Source organism: Malaya genurostris, chromosome 3 (assembly GCF_030247185.1).
Source record: "Malaya genurostris strain Urasoe2022 chromosome 3, Malgen_1.1, whole genome shotgun sequence".
In the NCBI taxonomy this organism is placed as follows: domain Eukaryota; kingdom Metazoa; phylum Arthropoda; class Insecta; order Diptera; family Culicidae; genus Malaya; species Malaya genurostris.
In genome coordinates this window covers 98505096-98528984 of record NC_080572.1, presented here as the reverse complement: position 1 = coordinate 98528984, position 23889 = coordinate 98505096, and the positions used below count along the sequence as shown (strand labels likewise).

General features: G+C 37.5%; 2 protein-coding genes across 2 annotated transcripts in view; one reads left to right on the top strand and one right to left on the bottom strand.

The window, feature by feature from the left end:
• LOC131433898 (uncharacterized) overlaps positions 1 to 23577 on the bottom strand; it is a 39966-nt gene extending 16389 nt beyond the window's left edge. The window contains exons 1-5 of the mRNA XM_058600506.1: positions 23350 to 23577; positions 2829 to 2920; positions 2261 to 2466; positions 1911 to 2142; positions 920 to 1846 (exon numbers count right to left, since the gene is read on the bottom strand). Of these exons, the coding sequence (XP_058456489.1) occupies positions 920 to 1846; positions 1911 to 2142; positions 2261 to 2466; positions 2829 to 2855 (1392 nt within the window). The 5' untranslated portion in view covers positions 2856 to 2920; positions 23350 to 23577. The remainder of the gene's footprint in view (positions 1 to 919; positions 1847 to 1910; positions 2143 to 2260; positions 2467 to 2828; positions 2921 to 23349) is intronic.
• Positions 18523 to 19539, top strand: LOC131433897 (uncharacterized protein K02A2.6-like). The gene has a single exon (XM_058600505.1). The coding sequence runs from the start codon at positions 18523 to 18525 to the stop codon at positions 19537 to 19539; it is 1017 nt and encodes a 338-aa protein (XP_058456488.1).
• Positions 23578 to 23889: the final 312 nt, after the last annotated feature.

Genomic DNA, 23889 nt, shown 5'->3' with positions numbered 1-23889 from the left:
CTACGCATTGAACTACCAACCTGGGCCGCTACCAGTTGAGTTATAGATGTTCAAAACCTAACCACTGTTTGTACGGTTTTAATTTCTGTATTCTGAATTCGCACGCCTACATAAACAGCTAAGAAGAAGTCCTGCGAAAAAATATTTTACAAAATTTCAATTCCATACTTAAAAATCATCACTATAATGTGCAAAATCGGAAAAGAAACAATGTGAAAAACGTTTTCTATAGGTTATTGTGAAATGAAATTTTTCGTAACCTTTTCAACTAAACATGCCATTCTTTAACTAATAAATATCTTCGAATGAAAGTATCACAAATCGCAGATAGTACAATAATCTTAAACTCGGTACTAACACGGTGATTAGGGTATATCGTGCAATAGGCCCTTTCAGAAGTTACGAAAAATAATGCTGATTACTCGAATTTCAAGCATGGAATTGAAGTATATTTTGCATGGCTTGGTAGATTGAGCTTCCATCTACGAGACGAAAACGGCGAATAATTGAAACAAGAAAAAACGATCGAGTACACAAAGATGAACCATAAAGTAAACATTCCCACACACACACACACACACACACACACACACACACACACACACACACACACACACACACACACACACACACACACACACACACACACACACACACACACACACACACACACACACACACACACACACACACACACAAACACACACACACATTCACGCAAATCTACGCGATTTAAGGTTGTTTGAAGGATACCACCATTGTGAAGAATATGATGGATTTTGTAATTACTTTGTACATTTAAACTGATAAAATGGAAATGCTATTTACAACAGGAAAAATGTAGTATACAATTCATGTATTATGACTAAAATTTGCTATTCTCCAGGAGTATTTATTTTTAGTTTTATGATTTTTTTACCCTTTCTTGGTTCCTAGATTGCGCTGCATCGGTAATAATATGCCCATCCTTATCCGTATTTCGTTTGTATACGTGATTGGTGTTAGGAATTTGTACGTAATCGTAATCCAGTGTTGTGGGACTGTTTTGGGCGGGATCAACTTGCGTGTAAATTGCTTGTTGCACTGATTCTCGATTGTCGAATATTGAAGTTCTACGCGCTGTCGGAGGTGCGCTGGGAGGAGTTATGTTAATATCACGGTAATAGGGTACAACGGATGGACCCGCTGTTGTTACAACCACCGGAATAAGGCCGGATCGAGCTAGTGTATTTGATTGCAGTTGAACAGGATTGGCAGTCGTAGAGACGAAGGCAAGATTTGTAGATGGTTGGTAACTTATATACCTTCCAGTAGCAGGAGTTATCGTTGATTGAATCAGGTTACCAGCATGTGGAGCGGTGTTATAGCTATGAATTTTGACATTGTTGACCCGTAGACGTGAGGGATAGTAGGGAGCGGGTATTTGCGTTGGAGTGGCTTTTTGATAATAGATCGTTTGTTGAGGGTGTTGACGTCGAATGGGTGCTGATGCCTGAACATACCGTTGACGTTGCTGCAAATTTTTGTAGTAATTGTATATAGGTTCCGCAGAGGCTAGGTGAGATGCTGTCGGAGTGGCTGTTACTTGCACGAGACCTGGAGCGGCCGTCACATGGTTCAGTGCATTCGAGCTCGGTTCGTTCTCGTAAGTCACATCAGCTCTGTACCCATTGTTATCAGCTATATATTTGACGATTTGCATTCTACCGTCAGGCAGTTGTACCTTGTATCTTCCTTTGACAGCACCATCGACTTGCTGTTGTTGTGTGTGAGAAAAGTCATCTCCAGATGCTGCATCCTTTACGGCGTACGAGAAAACATAATGCTTTTTGAGATTCGTTGCTTCCTGAAAGTAATATTAACCAAATCAATTATGAATGAAGTTGTTGAAGTTAATATAATGCAATTACTCTGTAGTTGTCAATCTCATTGTCCTCGTAAGTATCCACAACCTGGTTGTTCAAAACTCGTGCAGCATGTTTCGCTAGGGCCTTGTATGCAGGTTTCACAATTAAACTGTCCGCTCCGGAAAAGCGCTCCGTTTTAGCGAGTCGTTCTTTCAAAGCAAATTTTTCGTATGGATTAGGCAAAGCGTTCATCGAAGCACTGTTTATCAACCGTGGGAATTGGACGGGAGCTTGGCTGAAAGTGGCGTAAAATGAAATGTAAATGAAACCGAAATTGAAAACAAAACGAGGCCTAATCTAACTTATTTAAATTTTCGTGCTAGATAGGGTCAACAGTAAATAGAAGATCGTACCTCAATAAATTTTGCATGAATTTATCACCGTTGATGATCACGTTTTTGTCATAAATGCTAACTCCATCATAAACGTTTTCGTATGGATGCGGATTGATATCTCGTGGCCGCAGAAGAGAAGAAGGTTCGGGTGTTTCAACTGCAAAACTGCTAACAATTTGCAGAAAAATTACAACCATATACTGCGAAGCGGCTTGTCGAAAATTCTGTAAACGAAGAAAATCTATATAGAGACCAAAACTGAGAGAAAGCTATTGATTCAACCCGCAATTGGTTAATCAATTCTTTATGATTTGGATAGAAATTTGATAGTCTCAGACAAACTATCTCAGCAATCTAATAATCACCAATAAAAAAAACCCTGAAAATTTATAATAGAAAATTAACAATTGATTTGAAATCTAAATGTATCAAAAATTTCAAATAGTCGCCTTAATAATATAAGCGAAATTTCACACGACATTGAAAATTGTCTGAACGTAAGCATGATAGTAGAATTGACCAAGTGAGTGAAATCAAAACATTTATCAAATTTTGAAAAATAATCAGCCTTAAAAGCGTTACTTACCTCACCGTTATGTGCTTTGGATTGCATTGTAAAAGTTTGCTGACAGGTCAGTTTAAATCGTCGAACACGTTTGCATTAATCTATTTGGACAGCTAGAGCATTTGGCACCAGTATTTTTAAAAAGAAATGGGAAAAAATATTTTAACATTTAACGGTTGTACTTCGTTAACCAGTTCACAATAAACAGTTGCCATCGCCACTTAGTAATTACATCACGGGATAAAGTAAATGGACCGTTTATCGAAAATTGTTCGATTACCTCCGGCAGCATAATCATTTTTCTACTCTATTTTAGTCCACGTTTGTTCAGGGAAAAAATATAACTGAACTCATAACTGAGAGTTGTTGGAATGCTCTGGTTAACGAGCATTCTCCTTGTACCACATCCAATCTGCACAGGCAAATTACTGGTTAACTTCACCGTATGCATGTACGCCTCCACATCTTAAGATTTAATATCAGTTGACACTGCTTGGTATCATAAAATCGCCCTTGGAACGACGGAAACAGGTGTGTTTGGCTATTTGAATGTATTAAAATTGACCCTTGCTTCAACTATTCTCGCATTCGAACAATTAGTTGACTACAGTAAGGCCTAATATACGGATCAGGGTCATTTTGCCGAAAGCCATTTAACCGAATGCCATTTTACCGAAAGCCATTTCGCCGAAAGCCATTTCGTCGAAAGTCATTTCGCCGAAAGGGTAATTTCGTCGAATTCTTCATTAGTTTTAATTTCGTGATTGGAATTGATAAAAAAAGATAACCGTAAAAATGATTATGTTTACTCCCGTTTTGTTGACCTACAATCGTACTTCTGAAATGATCCAGAGACTTGAAATTTTTTTGTAGGTTTATTCATGATCCTCACAACGGAATTCCCAAAAAAAACTTGTTGATATTTTTTGATAACTGAGTGCGGATGAAAAAATATCTGATGCGGCTTCGCCACATCGTTTTGTTCGTATGCTATTCGACCTCGCTACCGCTCGTTCGGACCTAACTGAAGCAAATAAATTAACTTTGAGTAGACCGGGCAAACAAGGCGGTTACAGGTTTGTATGCCGCGGCGGGTCGGCGGCCAATTCAGCTCCAATTTTCTAACCGGATATCATTTTGATTCTTCTGTCTCAAGTGATGTGATAGATTGTTTAATATAATAATGGGCAGCCATTGAAAAACTAGAACTACTTAGAATGTTGTGTGAAATTGTGTTTTTTATCCACCGACTAATAGAGAATTGACATCATGAAAGATAATGAATGGACATCATAAAAGATAAGCACGCTTTTCATTAGGAAAACATGAACGTTACATTTTGTATGAATATATCTGAATGTATTCTGGAATATTTGATTTTGCTGTGGTTAGAATAATATTCCGAAAGCGAGCGAAATCCGAAAAAAAATTCTATAACTTCAATTTTGAAACGCCATCTAGTGAAAGTCCAAAAAATTACCCTGTTTAACCACTTTGTGAAGTTTGGTTTCATCAGGTTTGATTCACACGTTTTTATTTCAAGCAGTTCGTTTGAGGGAATCTCATATTCGAAAACAAACTTGGATCAATAAACGCTAAATTGCTTAGAGAACACGTAATTTTTAGTATCGTCATTCTTAAAAAAATACAGTGTTTTATGCAAGACATGCACGAGCAAAACTACATTAAAAATGAAACAATTCTTAGGTTCTTATAATAAATACAATAATAAAGATGATGGTGGATGCACTAAAGTAAAAAATTGTTCAAGTGACCAGTTAGAAACTTAATCTTTTTTAAGCGCTACATTTCTTGCGAATGATAAAATTGACAATTGAATTCTTTCATAATAATTGTTTTTGTAACCGTTTCCAATTTTTTTACATTGTAAAATTTAACTGGAAGTAAATGATGACGATTTGAAAGTTATTTCATCCCGGGTTGGCGGTTCAATGCATAGGACGCTGGTCTTACAAGCCAGTTGTCGTATGTTCGAGCCCCGACCTGAAAGGATTCTTAGTGTCAGTAGGATCCATAGTACTAGCCATGCAATGATTCTGTACGCTAAGAATTGTCTGCGAAGTCTGTTGAAACAGAAAGGCCAAATTTAACAAAAGGAATGTAATGCCAAGACTTTGACTTTGCTTTGAAAGTTACTTAAAGATCAATGTTAGATACGCACAATCTCAAGATGTAAACTGGGGCAAATGAAACGACTTAATATTATATGAGGGTATTTTGCCTAAAAATGAAAAAAAGTATCGGAAATGGTTTTTTTGTTTTTCAAAATATTCCCCTAGATGATCAATACACTTTTGCATACGCTTGAACCAATTTTCATAACATTTTTTCCACTCTTCTTGAGGTACCCCCAAAACATGGTATTTGAATGCTTCAACAGCTTCTTCAGAAGTATTGAATCGCTCTCCAAGCAGTTTATTCTTCACGTAGTCATTTTTTTAGCAATTATCAAATTATGTGGGATCTAACGTGAACAACTTTTTTTTCACGACTGAATATTCATGCAAAATAACATACATTGAAGTCTTTTTTATGGGAATTTACGTACCGCATAAAAAAAAACCGCATAAAAAAAAACCGCATAACTCTGAAAATTCGCAAAAAAAAACCGCATAACTCTGAAACTTCGCATAAAAAAAGACCGTAGAAGGGTAAACCGCATAACTCTGAAAATACGCATTAAAAAACGCATAACTCTGAAACTTCGCATAAAAAAAACCGCATAACTCTGAAAATTCGCATAAAAAAAGTCGCGTAAAAAAACCGCATAAAAAAAGACCTCAGTGTATAAGCTTTTCACACTAATGCCCAAGGCTGCCTTCATTTCACGGTACTTCACATGGCGATCCTACATTATTTGATTTATCACAGCATCGATGTTTTCTGGTAAAACAACTGATTTTTGACGACCTTTTTTCAATTCATCGGTAAGCGAGCTACGAGCACGCTTGAATTCCTTATACCAGTTTTTTTTTACAGTCGCATGGGATTGTGCTACACTGCCAAAAGTCGAGCTATGTTGATTAAAGCACTCTTGTCATGATAATCCACGACGAAAATCCTAATTAATCATTGCACGAAAATGTTCACGATTTAATTCTAATTTTTGTTGAGGTAAAATTTTGATTTCACTGTAAACAAAGCAAATAGCACTCAAATGACAGAATGTTCTGAGGTTGAAAATGGTTAATAATGTCAAACTTTATGATGGAAACGTGAAATCCACTGGGTACACTTAATTTTCAAGAAAAAGCACGTACAAGTTTATTAACTTAATATACAGGGAATCGATTCTAGAAAAGATTTCATATATTTTGATCGAGAAATGTTGAATCAGTAACCGTGAACCAGTAAACTCAGTGATAGTGTAAATTAATTGATCCTCCATTAAAAAGGAATACAACGGCAACAATATAAGGAAGAAAACATGTGAAACGGTCCGCACAAAATATTTCGTTACTTCCATTGATTTTCACTTCCGCATATTTAGAACCACAGGATACGCAGCAAAATTCCGCCAATTTATTCATATTGTAACTAGATTACAAGAACGAATGCTGTCATAGTTACAACGCATGTAGCGATCGGACGCTCGTTGTTTCGATACAAATAATATCAGGTGTACAACTTTGATTCCGCCGTGTTTTTCCAAAATTAAAAGCATTATTGCAAAAAATTGCTTACAGATGTATTGTTCAAAGTATTGTCCGTCGCTAGCGACAACTTTCTCCCATCTTTCCGGCAATTTTCGAATCCCGGCTCGAAAAACGGAGTCCTCTTTTGACGCTATCCATGGAGCAATCCATTTTTTTAACTCTTCGAAGGATTGAAAATGTTGATCTGTCAGGCCGTGTGCCATCGAATGGAATAGGTGGAAGTCAGAAGGGGTGACATCTGGGGAATACGGCGGGTGGGGTAAGACTTTCCATTTCAGCGTTTTCAGGTACTTTTTGACCCCTTTTGCGACGTGAGCATTGTCGTGTTGGAGGATGACTTCGCCATGTCGCTCTTGATATTGTGGCCGCTTTTCTTTTAGCTCGCGACTAAGGCGCATCAGTTGCGTTCGGTAGTGATCTCCTGTGATGGTTTCACCCGGTTTCAAGAGCTCGTAGTAAATCACACCGAGCTGATACCACCAAATACAAATCATAACCTTGGCGCCGTGAATATTCGGTTTTGCCTTCGACGAAGTAGTATGCCTGGGCTTTCTCCATAATTTTCTGCGTTTAGGATTATCGTATCGAACCCACTTTTCATCAACGGTTACGATTCGATGTAAAAACCCGTTACGATTTTGTCTTTGAAGCAGTTGCTCACATACAAATAGACGGCGCTCGATGTCCCTCGGTTTCAACTCGTACGGCACCCAGTTTCCTTCTTTCTGAATCATGCCCAGGACCTTGAGATGTTTTGAAATGGCTTGCTGACTCACTCCCAATGATTCGGCAAGCTCTTCTTGGGTTTGGCACGAATCTTCATCAAGCAATGCTTCTAGTTGTTCATCTTTGAAGGTTTTTTCTCTTCAACCACCATGTTTGTCTTCGACATCGAAATCACCATTTTTAAAACGTTGAAACCACTCCCGACACGTTCTTTTGCTCAGAGCAGCATCACCGTAAGTTTCTGAGAGCATTCGATGCGCTTCAGCTGCATTTTTTTCGAATTGTAACAGAAAAGTAAAACTTCCCGCAAATGGCGAGAATTGGGCACATAAACAGACATTTTCGAGCGTGAATAATACGAAAACAAGAACAACTGTTACTGAAACGGCGATGACAATTCGTTAGGCACTAACTTCAAAGGCATTCTCATCTATGTATTTTGACCAGCATCAGCCGGTACAGCTACCTATCGGAAAATGGCGGAAGCAAAGTTGTACACCTGACAGTTGACCTGAAACTGGCGGTGAACCGAGTTCATCGAGGGGTCTTATTAAAATGATACATGAAAAATCGCAGATCTACTTATCTTGAGTTTATCTTTGATATTATATGATATTTCATTTTATAATTCTATATATGTGAGTCTGTGCCACTCATTTGTAATAAACCGATTAGGCCGCTTTGAGATGTCTTTCCGAGTTTTATTATGAATCGCTTGAAGCGTTTTACTCCTGATGGGACAACAACTTGACCAAATTGGCACTGAACTGCATCCATTTACGACCCAGTGTGCACACGTCCTCTTCGACAAATGAATCCCTTTCCAAATGTACAATATCGAAATTATGTTTTCGAATCAAGTTAAATGTGATAAATTCATCAACAAATCACCGAGATACTTTAGCTCTGAATTGGGTCCGAAAAATCTATCCAAAAGGTTTAAACTAATCTGTTAGTAACCGGAATATCACAATCTATTGAAGAATCCAGCCAACTCGTCTGCGATCGCATGTTCCATGATTTGATTAATTTTTATATAGAAATCGTTAGATGAATTTTAAAATTCGAAGAAGTGAGGTTGAGTGCTATTTCCAAATCTAGGAAATTTTTAGTTTTTAAGGTTGGAGTTTCAATTAATTGATAAATGATAATAGAACTTGATTTTCTTAGTCTTTTTGCTAATGTTTTGTCACCCAAATCAAATCTGTATGTGAACTGATAATATCATCCGAGTATATAGGACAGTTTTAAATCATACGTTTGATGACAACAAATGAATATTCATTTTTTACCCATATTTGTAGGGTTTTACTACTTGCATTTATTCCAACTCAAATAAATTGTACGAAAATTTGCTAAACATATGTAATATGTCAAATGAACACACTGATTCGATTCTTCAATAGATAATTGATATTAAATATACTCAAGCGAACACGGTGTGCAACAGACGGGAAATTGCACCGACCTACAGTTCAAAAGCGACTATCCAGCGATCCAACGCATATACTTTACAATTTAGTCATTCTCTCGTTGGACGAGCTACCAGTTTTGTTCATAGGTAAGCACCTACTGAGCAAAACAAAACGTTACACGGCATATATTTATAGATTCCCCTTTTTGCGAAACTTCATATGACCTATGCGAAAGCTCATACGGTGTATGCCCCGTATACACTTCTGCTGGTAGCCAGCATGCTGGTGTCAGTATAGCGGCTCCAGCACGCTACCAGCATAATGCTCACCAGCTGCTGGTTGTTGCCAGCATGAATATTTCTGAACGTGCTGAATTTCATGCTGGCAAGCGATGCTAGTGAAGAAATTCAAGATGGCTACGGAATAAAAATATTGTGCTTCTCGTACGTATTTCATGCTTTTTTCAGTTAAAAGCATTCTTTCGCGTAAAGTGGGTAAATATCAAATAACAAAATAATGATTTAAGTACTTAAAGGATACATTTCATTGCACTTTATAAATTTTTCAAATTTTACCAGCAAGAAATTACCAGAAATAGCATATCAGAATACTGGAACCAGCATCACGCAGAGAAATGGAGCATGTTCAAAATAACAAAACAGTTAGTAGAATTTTTAATATGATTTATGTTCATTTCAAACTAGAATATGATTGTTTTGAACCAATTTCTTCCTTAAATATAAAAAATGCTCACTGCTTGATTCGAATCTAAACTTTGGTTTAAATAAACGGAAAATTTATTTGCTCCCGATGAATTTTGTTGTTGAAATAAATTAACTATTTATTACATGTCAACCAAAGTTGAATTGACGTTATCGAAATATCCGTGTTGACTCAATCCTACTGTATCTTTATTTCAAGAAAGAAATAGGTTCAATTTATCTATGATCTTTTTTGTGTACTGATATAACTTAGTTTACTGTTCAAATGAACCGTAAATGTTTTATTTCAAATAGACAAGGACATTTTTTCCCGCGAGAAGAATCCAGGGCATTTTTTTATCTCCCGTGGATAAAGTTTTTTACAAGTTTTATAAGAAACGTTTATCTGCTTCTTTAATTTCCTAAGGGATTTTCAATCATTCAAGCGTATGTATCGATAATCGGGAATATTTTGAAAATTGCCTAACATTACATAACACATTTTCTTTGCAAAAAAAATATTTCATGCAGGATCTCTATTTTGACTGATGGAGCACCGAATCGTTGGATGCTATAAAATTAAAAAATCAGGGCTTGATAGTGGGATATGTAAATAATTCGATCGTCTAGCGACAAAATGGCTAAAAGTCTTGAAAAAAAGTAAAATTTAAAAAAATGTACATTAGGAAATTGAAAACAACTAAAAGTATTGTATATTAGGAAATTGAAAATAAATAATAGTATCAAAAATTACTTTGTTAAATGAGTTTGAAAGGAATAATTTTATTCCTGAAATCAAACAAAAATGTATTGTTTCAATCGAAATCGAAAGCGTTAGTTGAAATAACTAATTTCAAGCAAATTTATTTCAACTAAAAGGTTTTGTGAATTTAAAGCGTTACAATTATTGAGTTTAACTAGAGTTCGTTTCATTTAAAACTATTTTTTCAAGTTAAATTCACTGTGATTTTTTTTTGTCTAGAGATTGACAGGAACGCACAAGAAAAATATTTGTTATTTTTATCAAACTATTTATTGAAACAAACTAATCCACCGATAAATATAAACGATCATGTTTTGTAGTTTCAAGTAGGACTATTTGTAATATCAAACCAGATTTTCTTTTGTCACTATTTCAACAAAAATATTCTTCCAAATTTGGTTATTTTTACAATTTTTTTCTCTGCGTGATGCTGGGAACCAGTAATAGTGTAAACGTTACATGTTTATATTTCCTTTTATTTAGGTAAAATAAATCATTACGTTGGGTGAATCATTTTCTTTTCAACACACTGTTACCCTCGATGCCATATTGGAAAGTATTGAAGAAAAAATCAATTCAGTATTTTTCAGATTAATTGAAACATCAATATGATTAAAATCATCTGAAAAAGTGTATGAATGTTTGATAACTTTCTTATACATATTTTAAACACTCTCCCGATCATATTCATTGAAAAGAATATATTGTTATTTTCATAGAAATTGATGTGCAATCATCAAAACACGTACATTCAAAGGCGCTTGAAAATTTCAGGCGTAAGAAGACATGTTTCACCATAAAAATGCAGTTCGTTGACGATTTTCTATTTACTAAAACATATAAGATCAATTCTACAATATGTAGTATGACCATTTATTTATGTGCAGAATATTTTTAAAGTTCAATGTTTGTGTTACAGGCAGTTGTATTGAAAATCAAATGTGAAACTTATTCATTAGAAATAATGTTTGCTATGTTTTTGTAAACATCAAATCAATTCTTGTTTACATAACGTAGTAATTCCCATGAGTTTCACAATTATTATTTCGCTGATTTCATTGCTGCATTTGTAATGGGATCGATGCATCAGTTTTTGTATCAGTTGCACAATAATTGTGAAAAAATGTTCGTAACAACGGAAGAACTTAAAGATATGTTGCACAACACAGAAAAATTGCGCTTTTTCCATAACACAATAGTTACTACAATAGTAATATGAACTAATATGATAAATTGCACAATCTGTAGAAATATACAGGACAGCAACTTAACGTGCTACTTGGGTGTAAGGTGCGTTACGCCAGAGGCGTTGCCAGGTCATTTTCCCCAAAAATCTGTATTTGGCGCAAAAATCTATCTGTGCCATATCGGTATCAGAATCTATTCTACGTAAGTATCAGGAAAATGTCACCAAGGCTTATTAAGGTGATAAAAAAGGACCCACGACAACCTTTTCTCATGTCAATTCAAACCAAAACCGTTATTTATCTGTATGATTCGTGAATTATCGGTATTTTGGGAGTACTTATCTGTATTGCGGTATAGAGGTCAACAATCTGTATAAATACCGATAAATCGGTATAGCTGGCAACGTTGCGCAAGACCCTATCAGCTTGGAGCGAAATCAATCTTCAGCAAAGATGCCAGGTCTGCAGATTTGTCTGTAAATCTGCAGGTTTCGTATATAGTGCTGCAGACATTGTTTGTTGCAGACTTTTGAAAATCTAGTTTTTCGCAGACTTTCGTCAAAATTTACAGACTGTTGAAATTACCGCGACGTTTATTTTTTTTGCTCGCCAAGTCAGTTCAGCAAATCATAATCATACTTTATAGAGAAATTGCAACCCTGTCTATTTGAAATTTTTACCTGGCATCTCTGATCTTCAGTTCAGCAACGCCAATTGGAGAAGCCAACTAACTCTTCTGCGATCGCTGCGCTGCTCGAGTGGCGAGCTTTGAACTAAGCGATGGTGATAATTTTCAGATTTTGCTTGAAGATTCGAAAAAATGGTTTTTATTTTTTTTCCTATGAATCGAATACTAACATACAAAAACGGTAAAAAATCGATCATTAATGCTTTAGTAATTTTCCGTGGTATGTTTGATTGATAATTATGGAGAAATCATAGGATGAAACATCGAATTCGAAGCAGTGAGGTTGGGTACATTTTTCATACCTGGGACATTCTTTGTTTTTATGGTTGGATTTTGAGATTAATTAGGTTAGGTTACGCTTGAATTTCAGCGAAACTAGTCCAAATCGTTTATGATTCGAGAACTTTTAGTTTTATCATAACATGAAAACACATTATTTTCTCCAAATCATGACTCGTTTTGCTCGTTTCTAGAATCCGAATTTCACCCGTGCAAAATTTAGTTTGATTTCTTACTAATACTATAATAAAACAGCCTGAGATAAACAAATATGGAGGAACTTGGTAAATTTCGAACGACGTTTTTTCCTGGACATCATTTCGAACATTTGGATCTGAGTCTTTCTGGAAGCCATATAAATTTTAAACCATGCCCGAATTTCACTATAAACAAGTATAGCAATGATAATGATTTGTTCGTATAAAATTACACTATCAATTTGGGCCGAATGCAAACAATCCGCGATTTTTTTCCTCGTTGACCAAACCGTGTGTGCTTTGTGGTATGCTCGTAATAATCTATGTTTGGTAGAAACTTGTAAAAATATGACGCATTGCATTGCACATAATATGTTTTCTAATACCTTATATGCAGTGGCACGGATGGTGATCACTCAACAACTACATGTCCATCTCAAGTTGATGTATTTTGACATGGTTTTGGCATGATTTATAATATCATTTACCATCAATCAAGCTCAATTTAACAAAACACTTGAAAAGAACAACCATCCCATTAATGCAGACGTGCAAACCGAAAGTACCATCATTAAACTATCTCTCGATGGATGTCTTAATCGCATAACAAGAAGTCGTAACTCCGTGCCTCGCAGTCATGTGTAGATAGTATACCGCGGCGGGTCTAACTTCATTCATAGATGGGAAAAATAAATAACACTCAACAATATAATCGCACCTCACTTGGATCGCGACAAGACCTCGTGCGCTATGGCGACTGAATGATGTAGCCGTTGATCGCTTAAAGTACCGCTGCTTTCAATAAGCGAACGTGGACATGATGTGCCTTAATCAAAGACTGACTGTAGAGAATAGCTATATCGAACAGTTGAAAACAAATGAATGAATCATTGATTTACGAACCAACATAGCGGTTAAGCGAGCACGCGTAAAATTCCCACGTAATTAAACTGCTTCTTTGGGTTGCTTCAAATTAGGCTAGGGCGCCGAAGATTAGTTTACAAGCGAAGATTGTTGGCTTGTAAAGAATTATAACAGTTTTTCAAGGCCAACACAAGTGGTGCTATTATGGTGACTGGTGAGCCATACAAACTAGTCGCCCGTGAAATTTCCCAATATAACACATAATGTCACGATTTGCATATGTTTAAAGCCAAACAGTAGTTAGTTGAAAATATGAAAAATTGGCATCTATCTGGTTGAAGCATCTTTTGAACGAAACACCTGGTTCGCTATAATATACGCTAATAATCCAATAAACATGATAGCCTAGAATTAACCTAAGTTAGATGGTCAAACCTTTTGGAGATATTATGTTGCATTAGCTCGAGACAATGGATGTGCGAGTGGATAGTTTAAGAAATGTGATTAGATTTTAAATCGATATTAACCAACATAATTAGCATCACCATGTTGGTGTGCATCAGCTTCAAATATTACATGTTTTATTTTTACTCTCTTCTTTGGGAAGAAATCTTAGAGGAAACATATTTTCGAGCCCCGACTTGAAAGGATTAGTCAGGATCGTAGATTTGTAGCATTAGTCAAGCTATGGTCCTGTACACTATGAATCGGCTGCGAAGTTGGTTGAAACAGAGGTAATATTTTAACATGAATACGAATAAAATTGGCATGCTTCTTTCACACTTCCAAATATCAATCAACGTTCGTATGAGTTGGTTGATTGTGTGAAATTTGCAACTTTTACTGCTGAGCTTCCAGAATTGTAACAGTGCATCTATACTAAAGTATGACTTATTGACGACAACAATATTCTACCACACAATACAACAAACAATGTTATATTTATTTTTTAAAAATATTCATACTCGGTAAAGGAGAGCTTCGCATGGTTCTTTGGAAATATTTTAATGGTTTTAAAATAAACCGATTTATGAAATTTATTCGATGTTTACGACTGTACTTTTTACACCAGAACCTGAATTCCAAATATTCAGGAACTGGAACTGAATTAAAGCATTTAATTCGGAACTTGCGACTGGCGACGAATTCAATTGCAAAATTTAGATTCAAGATCCAGATCAATAACTCAGTTCAAGAATTCTGGAACTCGAATCTGAATTAATTCAGTTCAAAAATCTAGTTCCAGAACCCAGAATCAGGAATCAGAACTAATTGGCTCAAGTGGCTCGTTCCCCTAGTTATTTTGAGATTTGTGCCTTGCCGTAGCTTCTCATCAATTTCCTGATGGGAAGGGAAGGATAAAAGGAACAATTGTGAAGTGGGTGAGGTGGAAAAACAGCACAAAACATAAAGGATACTGAACGATCTGCAGGTGCCAAAATGCACAGTTAATAAAACCTCCAACCCCGAAAGGATTTAGAGATTTTACAAAAGCAACGCCATTCTGTATTCCCGGAAGAATGCAGAACGATTCGCAGTATGTACGAGCAGAAGTAAATTCGGCATCCCATAAAGGATGCCAAACAATCTGCTGAAACCTATGCAAGGTCAATACAGAAAGGATTCATTCATTCCAGGAAGAACGATGAACCCTTCTGACTATAGCTCCTTACCACATTGGGTGAGAAACGATAGAATATCCTTTATTTTAGCTCCGCAACTAGTTGAAAGTGATAAAGCTGGTTCAGGACCAACGAAATCATTCGTTGCACCAGCTCTAGCCAACTCATCAGCCATCCATTACTAGTTATACCAGAATGTCTGGGTACCCATAAGAAGTAAACAGCATTTTAAATGCTGAGGTCTTCAACTTGAGTTCGACATGCGATCACTAGATTCGACCGTGAATCATTCGAACTAAGTGCTTTTAAGGCTGCCTGATTGTCGGAACAAAAATAAATTCGTTTACCACAGATTCTCTGCTGAAGTGCCGATTGTATTCCACACAGAATCGCGTAGATTTCTACTTGGAACACAGTACAGGATCTACAAAGTGAAACAGACTGCTCTAGCTCCATTTCACGATAGTAGACACCAGCACCAGCACGACCATTCAACAGAGAACCGTCCGTATAACAAACTATGTGCTCATCAAGTTGTCGTTCCAAATAACCAGTCAACCATTCCTCGCGAAGAGGATAGCTCACATTGAATGTTTTGAAAGAAAAACTGCATGTCACTAGGTCACTAGGAGCAAGTAAATACTCATCCCACGTAACCATTTGAGACCACAAGTGAGTGTGCTAGTAGCATAGTCTAAAGGGTTGCTGTTTCAAAGCCCTGTAACCTTAAGACGGTATGCACAAGATAATGCTTCTTATTTTAGGAACACATGTAGTTGTTTAATGCACAGTAGCGCCTCTAGAGCAGCAGTAGGAGTTGTCGTGAATGCTCCTGTCATCGCCATTACGACCATCCTTTGGAGATGATTTATCTTTGACTGAACTGTCGCCTTTTTGCCACCATACAAGACACATGCTAAAATTGGTCTAACGATAGTTGTGTAGATCTAATGAATATATCTGGGTGTGAGTCCCCATGATTTGCCAAAAGCTCGTCTGCATTGGCCGAAAGCCATGCAAGCTCTTTTAATCCTGAAGTCAATGCGAGCAGACCAATTCAGTTTTGAATCAAGAATAACCCCGACGTATTTAACTTGACCAACCACAGTAACCTCTGAACCGAAGAACTGTAACGGACGAGCTCCTGTGATTATCCTACGATGAGTGTAAAGCACCATTGATGTTTTGCCCGGATTTACAGATAATCCAACCACCACCATAGCTCAACAGATCGCAGGGCTTGCTGCATTGAATCAAAGAGAGTGTTAATGCTTATACCGGTCATCAATATATAATAATCGTCGGCAAAATCGTAAGTAGGAAAGGTTATTAGGTTTACTTAACAAACCATCAACACCTAGGTTCCAAGACTAAAAGTATGTATTTTCTTCAAAACATGTTTGAAATGTTCATACCCTTTCTGCAGTAACACTGGGAAAACTTCATCCTTTCCAGGAGACTTGTACGGAGCAAAACTCTCAACTGCCCATTTGACCGATTCAATCGTCACAACGCTTCGAGCAAGGGCCCAAGAATCGTAACTACCCGAAAAGGTCTCAGAAACAACTCTCGGTGATGGCTCCATACATACTGGAAAGTGAGTGTTTAAAAGATAGTGAAGTACATCACCTTCATCAGACAAGTGGGTGAGTACTGAGATTTGCCGCCTCCATCGTTGGTTTAGTGAGCAAAACAAAAACAAAGCTGAACTCCATCTCCGAAAACATGACTTGGGCGAGCAAAAAAAAGGTCCCTAAAATTGGTTAGCCGCCCTTAAAAAACGCCACTGTACTCAGCATCTGAAGTTCTTAAGAAACCGACATTATAGTCCTTAGATTTCGAAAGTAACTTATTAATTCTGCTAGCTTCGTTGAGACTAGAGACATTAGTGTAAACGCTTTTCCAACCACTTCGCTCAGACGATCGAAGAGCATTTGTGAAAGCCCTTCGAGCCGACACGAATGCCCCCTACCCATCTCTTCGTCGGTGGTTCCAAGCTCTTCTGCATAGTTTCCTTAGTCTAGCAAGTTCAGCATTCCACCAAGGAGTTCCTCTAGTAGCTCGCACAATCCGAAGTGGACAAGCCTCTTCATATGCTGCAACTATGAGTGAGGTCAATTGGGGTTTCAATTGTTGGTTGACCCGTCAAATCTAGTCGTCAAGCCCTCTTCATAGAGGTCCTAGTTTGTAGATTTGGGATTACGATTTGTGATAATATAAAATTTCACTTTTGAATGATCAAAGAAGATGTACTTATGATCAGATAAAGAAGGTTCGAGCTTATCGGATAGGAGCCAATTTACCAACTCATGCGCAATTCTATCAGAGCAGAGAGTTACGTTCAAAACCTCCTCTCTTCCAAATCTCGAAAAAGTTTGACGATTTCCTGCATTAACTATGTGCTCACAAAATCCATCGTATCAGAGCCTCTCGAATTTATATCTGTGCTGCCCCAAATGATATGGTAAGCATTGATGCCACTACCGATTATAAGCGGTAAATCACTTTTGCAGCAGTATGATACAACATTTTTGAAGTCATCGCTTGGCGAAGGTTGTTTATACGGTAAATATGCCAAACAATAGACATATTTCCTGTCTATGCCATCAATCATACCAACTGTGACAGCACAAATATCCCGAGTTGTGAGCTCCGCTATGAGAGAAACATCGAGAGCACTATTTTCAAGTATGCATGCTTAAGGCATTTCGCGTTGATTAGTCAGACCGTTCTTGTTGAAGGCAACGGAGACTGGGTTTAACAATTTTCCAACGTAGAACTTTTCCTTTTGAAAATATTGTTCTTGAACCAAATCTATAAAAGCTTTACCGTCCGTCGCAAAAGGATAGATTCATAGTTGCTGTACGTTTATGCTGGAGATTGAGTTGTGCCACTCTAACCATTATCAATTAAAGTAATGAACACCCCATCTCCAGCACTTATCGTACAACAACTAGAAGAAACATAATATACATAATCACCTATAGCGAACCATGAAAGGATTTTTTTAAATGTTTTAATCATTCAAATCCCACGAGTTGCGAAGAATAAAATCGTCCACTGTGACAGAGCTTTGCTTAACACAGTAAAGGAAAAACCCAAGATATTCCGTTCACGACTGCATTGTTTAACCTCCTGCAGCCATTCAGTCATCAACACGGAAATATACCTTGACTTAGGAGTTCCTATTTTTGTGGCCTTTTGCGACATGGAACAGGAATCCAGTGGATCGATTCTTGGTAGAAAATAATTCCGCCGGATGCCACACAGCTTACCTGCTTGGTGGACTTATACCATCGGTACAGGTGGACCGTAGCGTTATTCTTAGCCAGTTGGAAAACCGCTACCGACACTACACGACTATCTAGGCTGCTCAGAAAGGGAAGTTGACATTGATGGTCAATTTCCATGGGTGGCCGAGCAGCCAGTAAACTCACTTAAAGCACGATTGCCGCGACTGGGTCTGACGTTACTATGCTACGATTTCAGTGTTGAATATGTACCTACTATGAAATTCGGGTATGTAGATGTACTTTCCAGGCTTATGACTTCAGCAGTATATACGGAAGATCGCTAGTGTTCGTCTGGAGAAAGACATGGCGGCAGTCCTGGAGGATTCGATAGCTTCTATTCCGGTGACGACTGTAATGATAGCCACAGCCACACTACGGGATAAAGTGCTAAAACAAGTGAAGAAGTTTTTGGAAACAGAATGGCCGGAATCGTTAGGGGTAATCAGTGATCCTGATGTAAAGACATTCTTCAATCGTAAAGACGGGCTGGGACTAGCTCAAGGCGGTATTCTGTTCGGAGAGCGAGTAGTAGTTCCAAAGATCTACCAAAAACGAATATTGCAGCGTTTACATTACGGACATCCCGGCATTGTCAGAATGAAGAGCCTCGCTCGGAGTTTTGTCTATTGGCCTTGTATCGACCGGCCCATCGAAGAAGCAGTAAATCGATGCACGGACTGTGCAGCTGCAGCAAAATCACCACCACATGTTGCACCTGTGGCATGGCCTGTTCCACCGGAACCTTGGCAACGCGTTCACATCGATTATGCGGGAACAATTGATGGTTTATATTTCTTTGTCATCGTTGATGCATTTTCTCGATGGCCGGAGATATATTCATCGTCTACGATGACGGCGAAGGTAACGATCCAAAATCTACGAAACTCTTTTTCACGGCTTGGATTGCCGATGGTAATAGTGTCGGACAATGCAGCTCAATTTGTCTGTGATGAGTTTGAATCATTTTGCAAAAACAATGGTATCAAACATATGTTGACTGCTCCACACCATCCGCAATCTAATGGACAGGCGGAACGTTTTGTAGATTCAATGAAAAGAGCTATGAAGAAAATAAACAAGGGAGAACCCGTCCAGGAGACACTCGAGGTATTTCTAGCAACTTATCGTTCAACGCCAAGTGAAACCACTAGACAAAAATATCCAACTGAACTCATGTTTGGTCGACGAATGAGGACTACACTTGACCTACTGCGTCCTATGCAAGCACCAGATTTTAGGCAGTCTGGAGAGAGATGCCCGATGCGTCGGTCCATACCTGGTGACTTGGTATATGCAAAGGTGTGCAAACGAAATACCTAGTCCTGGGAACCCGGAAAAGTCGTTGAGAAGCTGGGAGTAGTGAACTATAATGTGTGGATAGTTGGGCAAAGGCAAAAGTTAATTCGTTCGCACATCAACCAACTTCGTACCCGTTTTGAAATGAAAGATGATTTGCACCGTGAGCGAACAGAGAGTGATCATCATTTTCCATTGAGCATTCTGCTAGACGAGTTTGGCATCACTCAACCAGGAGTAATCGTTTCAGAGGAATCTGTTCCACCTATACCGATAGAAAGTAATGATAAGTCTGAACATCCGACGACTCCAAATACGAGTGGTTCAATAGTTAAAAAACCGAGTCGTATTCCAACACCTGTTTCATCCTGTACAACTAGGGGACGATCAGTGTGTCTTCCGCCGAGGTTCGAGCACCACGTGATGACTTCAAGGGGGAGATGATATGGCAGCACTGGCGGACTCACCACGACGAGATTGACAGCAAGTGCTTTACGCGAAGTGATTTCGTAGACTTTGAGGAGAATAAAACACGTTATTTTAACGCTCTAAATTAAATGTTGTTTTATAAAATTTAATAAATGTTGTTCTGTTAACCGAGTTGTAATTCGTAAGACACAACACAAATCATCTACCCCGCAATTGAATACGCAGCCCCTGTTTGGCGGGGCTGTGCACGAACGCACAAACTTAGGCTTCAGCGCATTCAAAGTAAAATCTTAAAGATGATTTTAAATTTACCCCCTCGGACAAGGACTAGTGAAGTTCATGAGATGGCCTCCCTGTATATACTAGAACAAAAATTCGAAAAATACTGCACGAAGTTTGAAGAGAGGTGCTGAATCTCTGTAATACAAATAATTGAAAATTTGTACGTATTAGGTTAGGGATAGTTATAAGTAGGTAGATATTTTATTAATAATTAAAATAAATAATATGATTAAACATTAGTATGTAAAACAAGAGTAACTAAACAGCTATTATTAATAACGAATCGTATGAACAACAAATATGAAAGGCCAAAGGGACAAAACACTTGTACTGTAAAACGTTGATGTAATACACCAAAATAAGATTAATAAACAGATATTTATGCAAAAAAAAGCGAAAATCGATTATTGGATGGAAGCAGATGTCAGGGTGAGGAGACGCATTCGAGCAGCGGCATCGGAGAGCGCACCTTCTGCGTGGTTGAAAAAAGAAACGCACAGGTCGTAGTTCTCATTTGCCTTCCGGTCGTCAAGACGAGAAGACGCATTAAACCAGTTTGGCGTCATTCGGCACTGCGAGCGGATGTGTTGCGGTTTGTTCGCAAAGCTAGTTTGAATTCAAGCAAGAGCGATTGCGTCAGGCAGCAGAGCTGCTGGTCGTTTGCATTGGAGAGAAAGAAAACGAAAAGTGGACAACATTATATAAAATCATCCGATCTAATGGCTCTAAATGTTATCTAAAGAACTATTAAGATTACTTCTTTGCAAATCGAAGGTAAAAATCATCAGTTTAGTGAAAATCTAAAATAATTTGTTTTGCTCCGTTCACTTATCGCTGTGTGAAAATCGTTCGGAAAAAATGTTCCAAACTGTGCTAAATATCATAGAGAATTCCACAATTTGGCCCTTCTAAAAGGAAGAAATGAATCCTGTACAGCATTTTGATAGTTTCTTTTACTGAAATAAGCAAATTCGAAATGAAATAATCGACATCAAAATTCTCTAAGGTGCCATTTAGAATTATAATACACATTGTACACCTGTACTTTTTTTCATCTGAAAATCACTTGTTAAAAATTTCAGTCGCGATTTTTGAATTTTTCCCAACACTGCTTGTGATTAGTGTCCTGTTGACATGAGGAATCCAGGTTGAGGTTGGAGCTCGAGACAACTGGATTGTAAGACCAGCACCCTTTGCATTGAACTGAAATCTCCGAACAAGGGTTCGATCCAGATAATTTGAAACTTATCGTGATTAATAATGTAGATAAATTAGATCGTTCGCAACAAACCCTTTGCGAGGAAATATCATATATTTTACAGAGCTGCATCAAGCGTAGAGAGAATCAAATGGATTTTTGCAAATGAAATAATAAGAAGTGTATCTATCAGTTTTTATGATTTCAATATTATTCGAAAAATTCCAGTAGTCTTAGGTTTATATCCCTTCATTTTAAGCTATTGAAATAGTAAGTCCATTTGCAATTGAATGTAAGTGTCTTCTGTTTTCATTTCTCCTAGGGACTCCGATTTTCATTCCAATGGCTGTTTATCAAAGAAGGGCTATTCTAACATTGACAGCGAATGGAGAAAAACATCGATGAATGTTACGAATTTGGTTTCAATTCCTATTTAGAAATTATCGTATACTGTGTAGTCGTGTAGTATTCTCAGATAAATTTTTGATAATTTGATGAACTGTTGGTTTATCTTGAACAGGTAAACAAAGTTTTCCGCTTTTCTTTTATATCAACTGAATAAATCAACATAAAAAAAAGTTTTGCCCTTTTGTAGATGTGTTTACTGTGCCTCCTGTACGCAGTTTTCGCGATTAAGACAAATCCGCGGATTATTTTTATCGACTCATTTATTATTTCCAGTAGTGAAAACTTCGGAAACCATCTAAAATAACGAAAACAAAATATTTTCGCCCTTCCTTTCTACTGCCCATACTTGCATATCAGTCCCATGTGGAAAATCGGCATGTCGAGAAAAAGACGATTAAAATTTTATTTTTGAATTTTTTAATTTATTGTGCTACCTAATGCTAAATCGTGGTATTATTACATGAAATATCGGTAATACACCTTTGCTATACCAATATTGAAACAAATGAAATTATTGATATTTGCACTGAATGGGACTGGTATTCGGGTACTTTGCATATGGGACAGACATAAGTTGATATTTTTTTCACATTTTTCTGAACAAACCATAAACTTTTATTGCAATTTCTGAGAGTATATTAAGAATAGATTGTATTCCTGAAGCTAACTCAATATTGGCGAAAATCGATATGGGACTGATATGCGAGTATGGGCAGTCTAGCAATTGAAGTATCGCTCTGTTTGTTGGCATGGAGTACGGAGGGCAAAACTTACGAAAACAAATGGAATGACAGTTTCGCCCATTATCGAAATGTTTAGGCAAAATTGTAGGATTTTGAAGCATTTATTCATAGACACAAGAAAGTCTTGTTTACTTTTGTAAGATTCGTCCTTCTTTGAAAAACAGCTGCATTATGATACCACGGAATCTTTTCCCGCAAAAATGCCGTTGTCAGGAGACTTTAACTCTTACAGTACATAACGGTGTTGTCTTCATGACAATATTTATCAGCCTTTGATATTGTATGTTGATCTTTGCTAATACAATTTTGAATATGGTACAAATTATATGAGTTCTGCACTCTCCAAAAGACCAAATGCACCTTCGCAATTCAAGAATATTTTTTCAAAGTAATGTACTTTCCCCATACATATTTGGATATTTGTATGATATTCTGAACCTTACAATAGTTTCGAATTTGTTTTGAATTAAATTATTGTTCCGTTACTCTTCGTCTTTTCCAATCATGTCAATCATACAGTTGGCTTTCGTAATTCCAAGCACGATCACCAAAATATAAAAAAAACTTCCATGAATGAGGGTGAAATTCTTTGGGGTTCCGTTTCGCTGTCAACATGAGTGCGAAATCACGTCTTGCACGTTTGAATTTTGGAGCAACAATCTATGGAAAAGCAATTGCACTGTATGTCGCGATATGTAAATAACACTTCGATTCATCACTGTTACGAAATGACTGGCAACTGATTTTTGTGAACTATTTATGCATACAACACACCAAAATTCGAAACCCAAATTTATAGGCCAGTAGTCACTGCACAATTCTAGATTTACAATTATTATCCCCGTTTAGGGTATTGGGACGATCATTCGGAATGCACTGTTTTCCAGGACGACATAAATTGTACTAAACCAGTAATTTTACAAACTGTTCTTTATAGATTGTGAATTTATCACTTTTGTCTGTTTTGTCGAGACGTTAACAAAACACCGAGAAAACCGCCAAGCTGTCCGAAACTGGCGACGGCTTAAATTATACTAACAAAAGCATAAGCATTCGCGCAAAGCTTCCGCCAGCGATCAGCGTGAATCAACAATACACTTCTATACCTCCCGCGCACGAATTAACGAAAATGAGTAGAAAAAAGCGCGAACAGCACATGCCTACCTAATGATAGGGCCAGTAAAGACCACAGGTTCCATATGCGATACGCCTGAAGCGATCGTTTTCGCGCGTATTGAGCATGTCGATCTGGGACAGTTGGTTCTTGGATACAGGGTGACCGTTCGGTGGTTGTCGTTTGAGAAGGGCATTGTC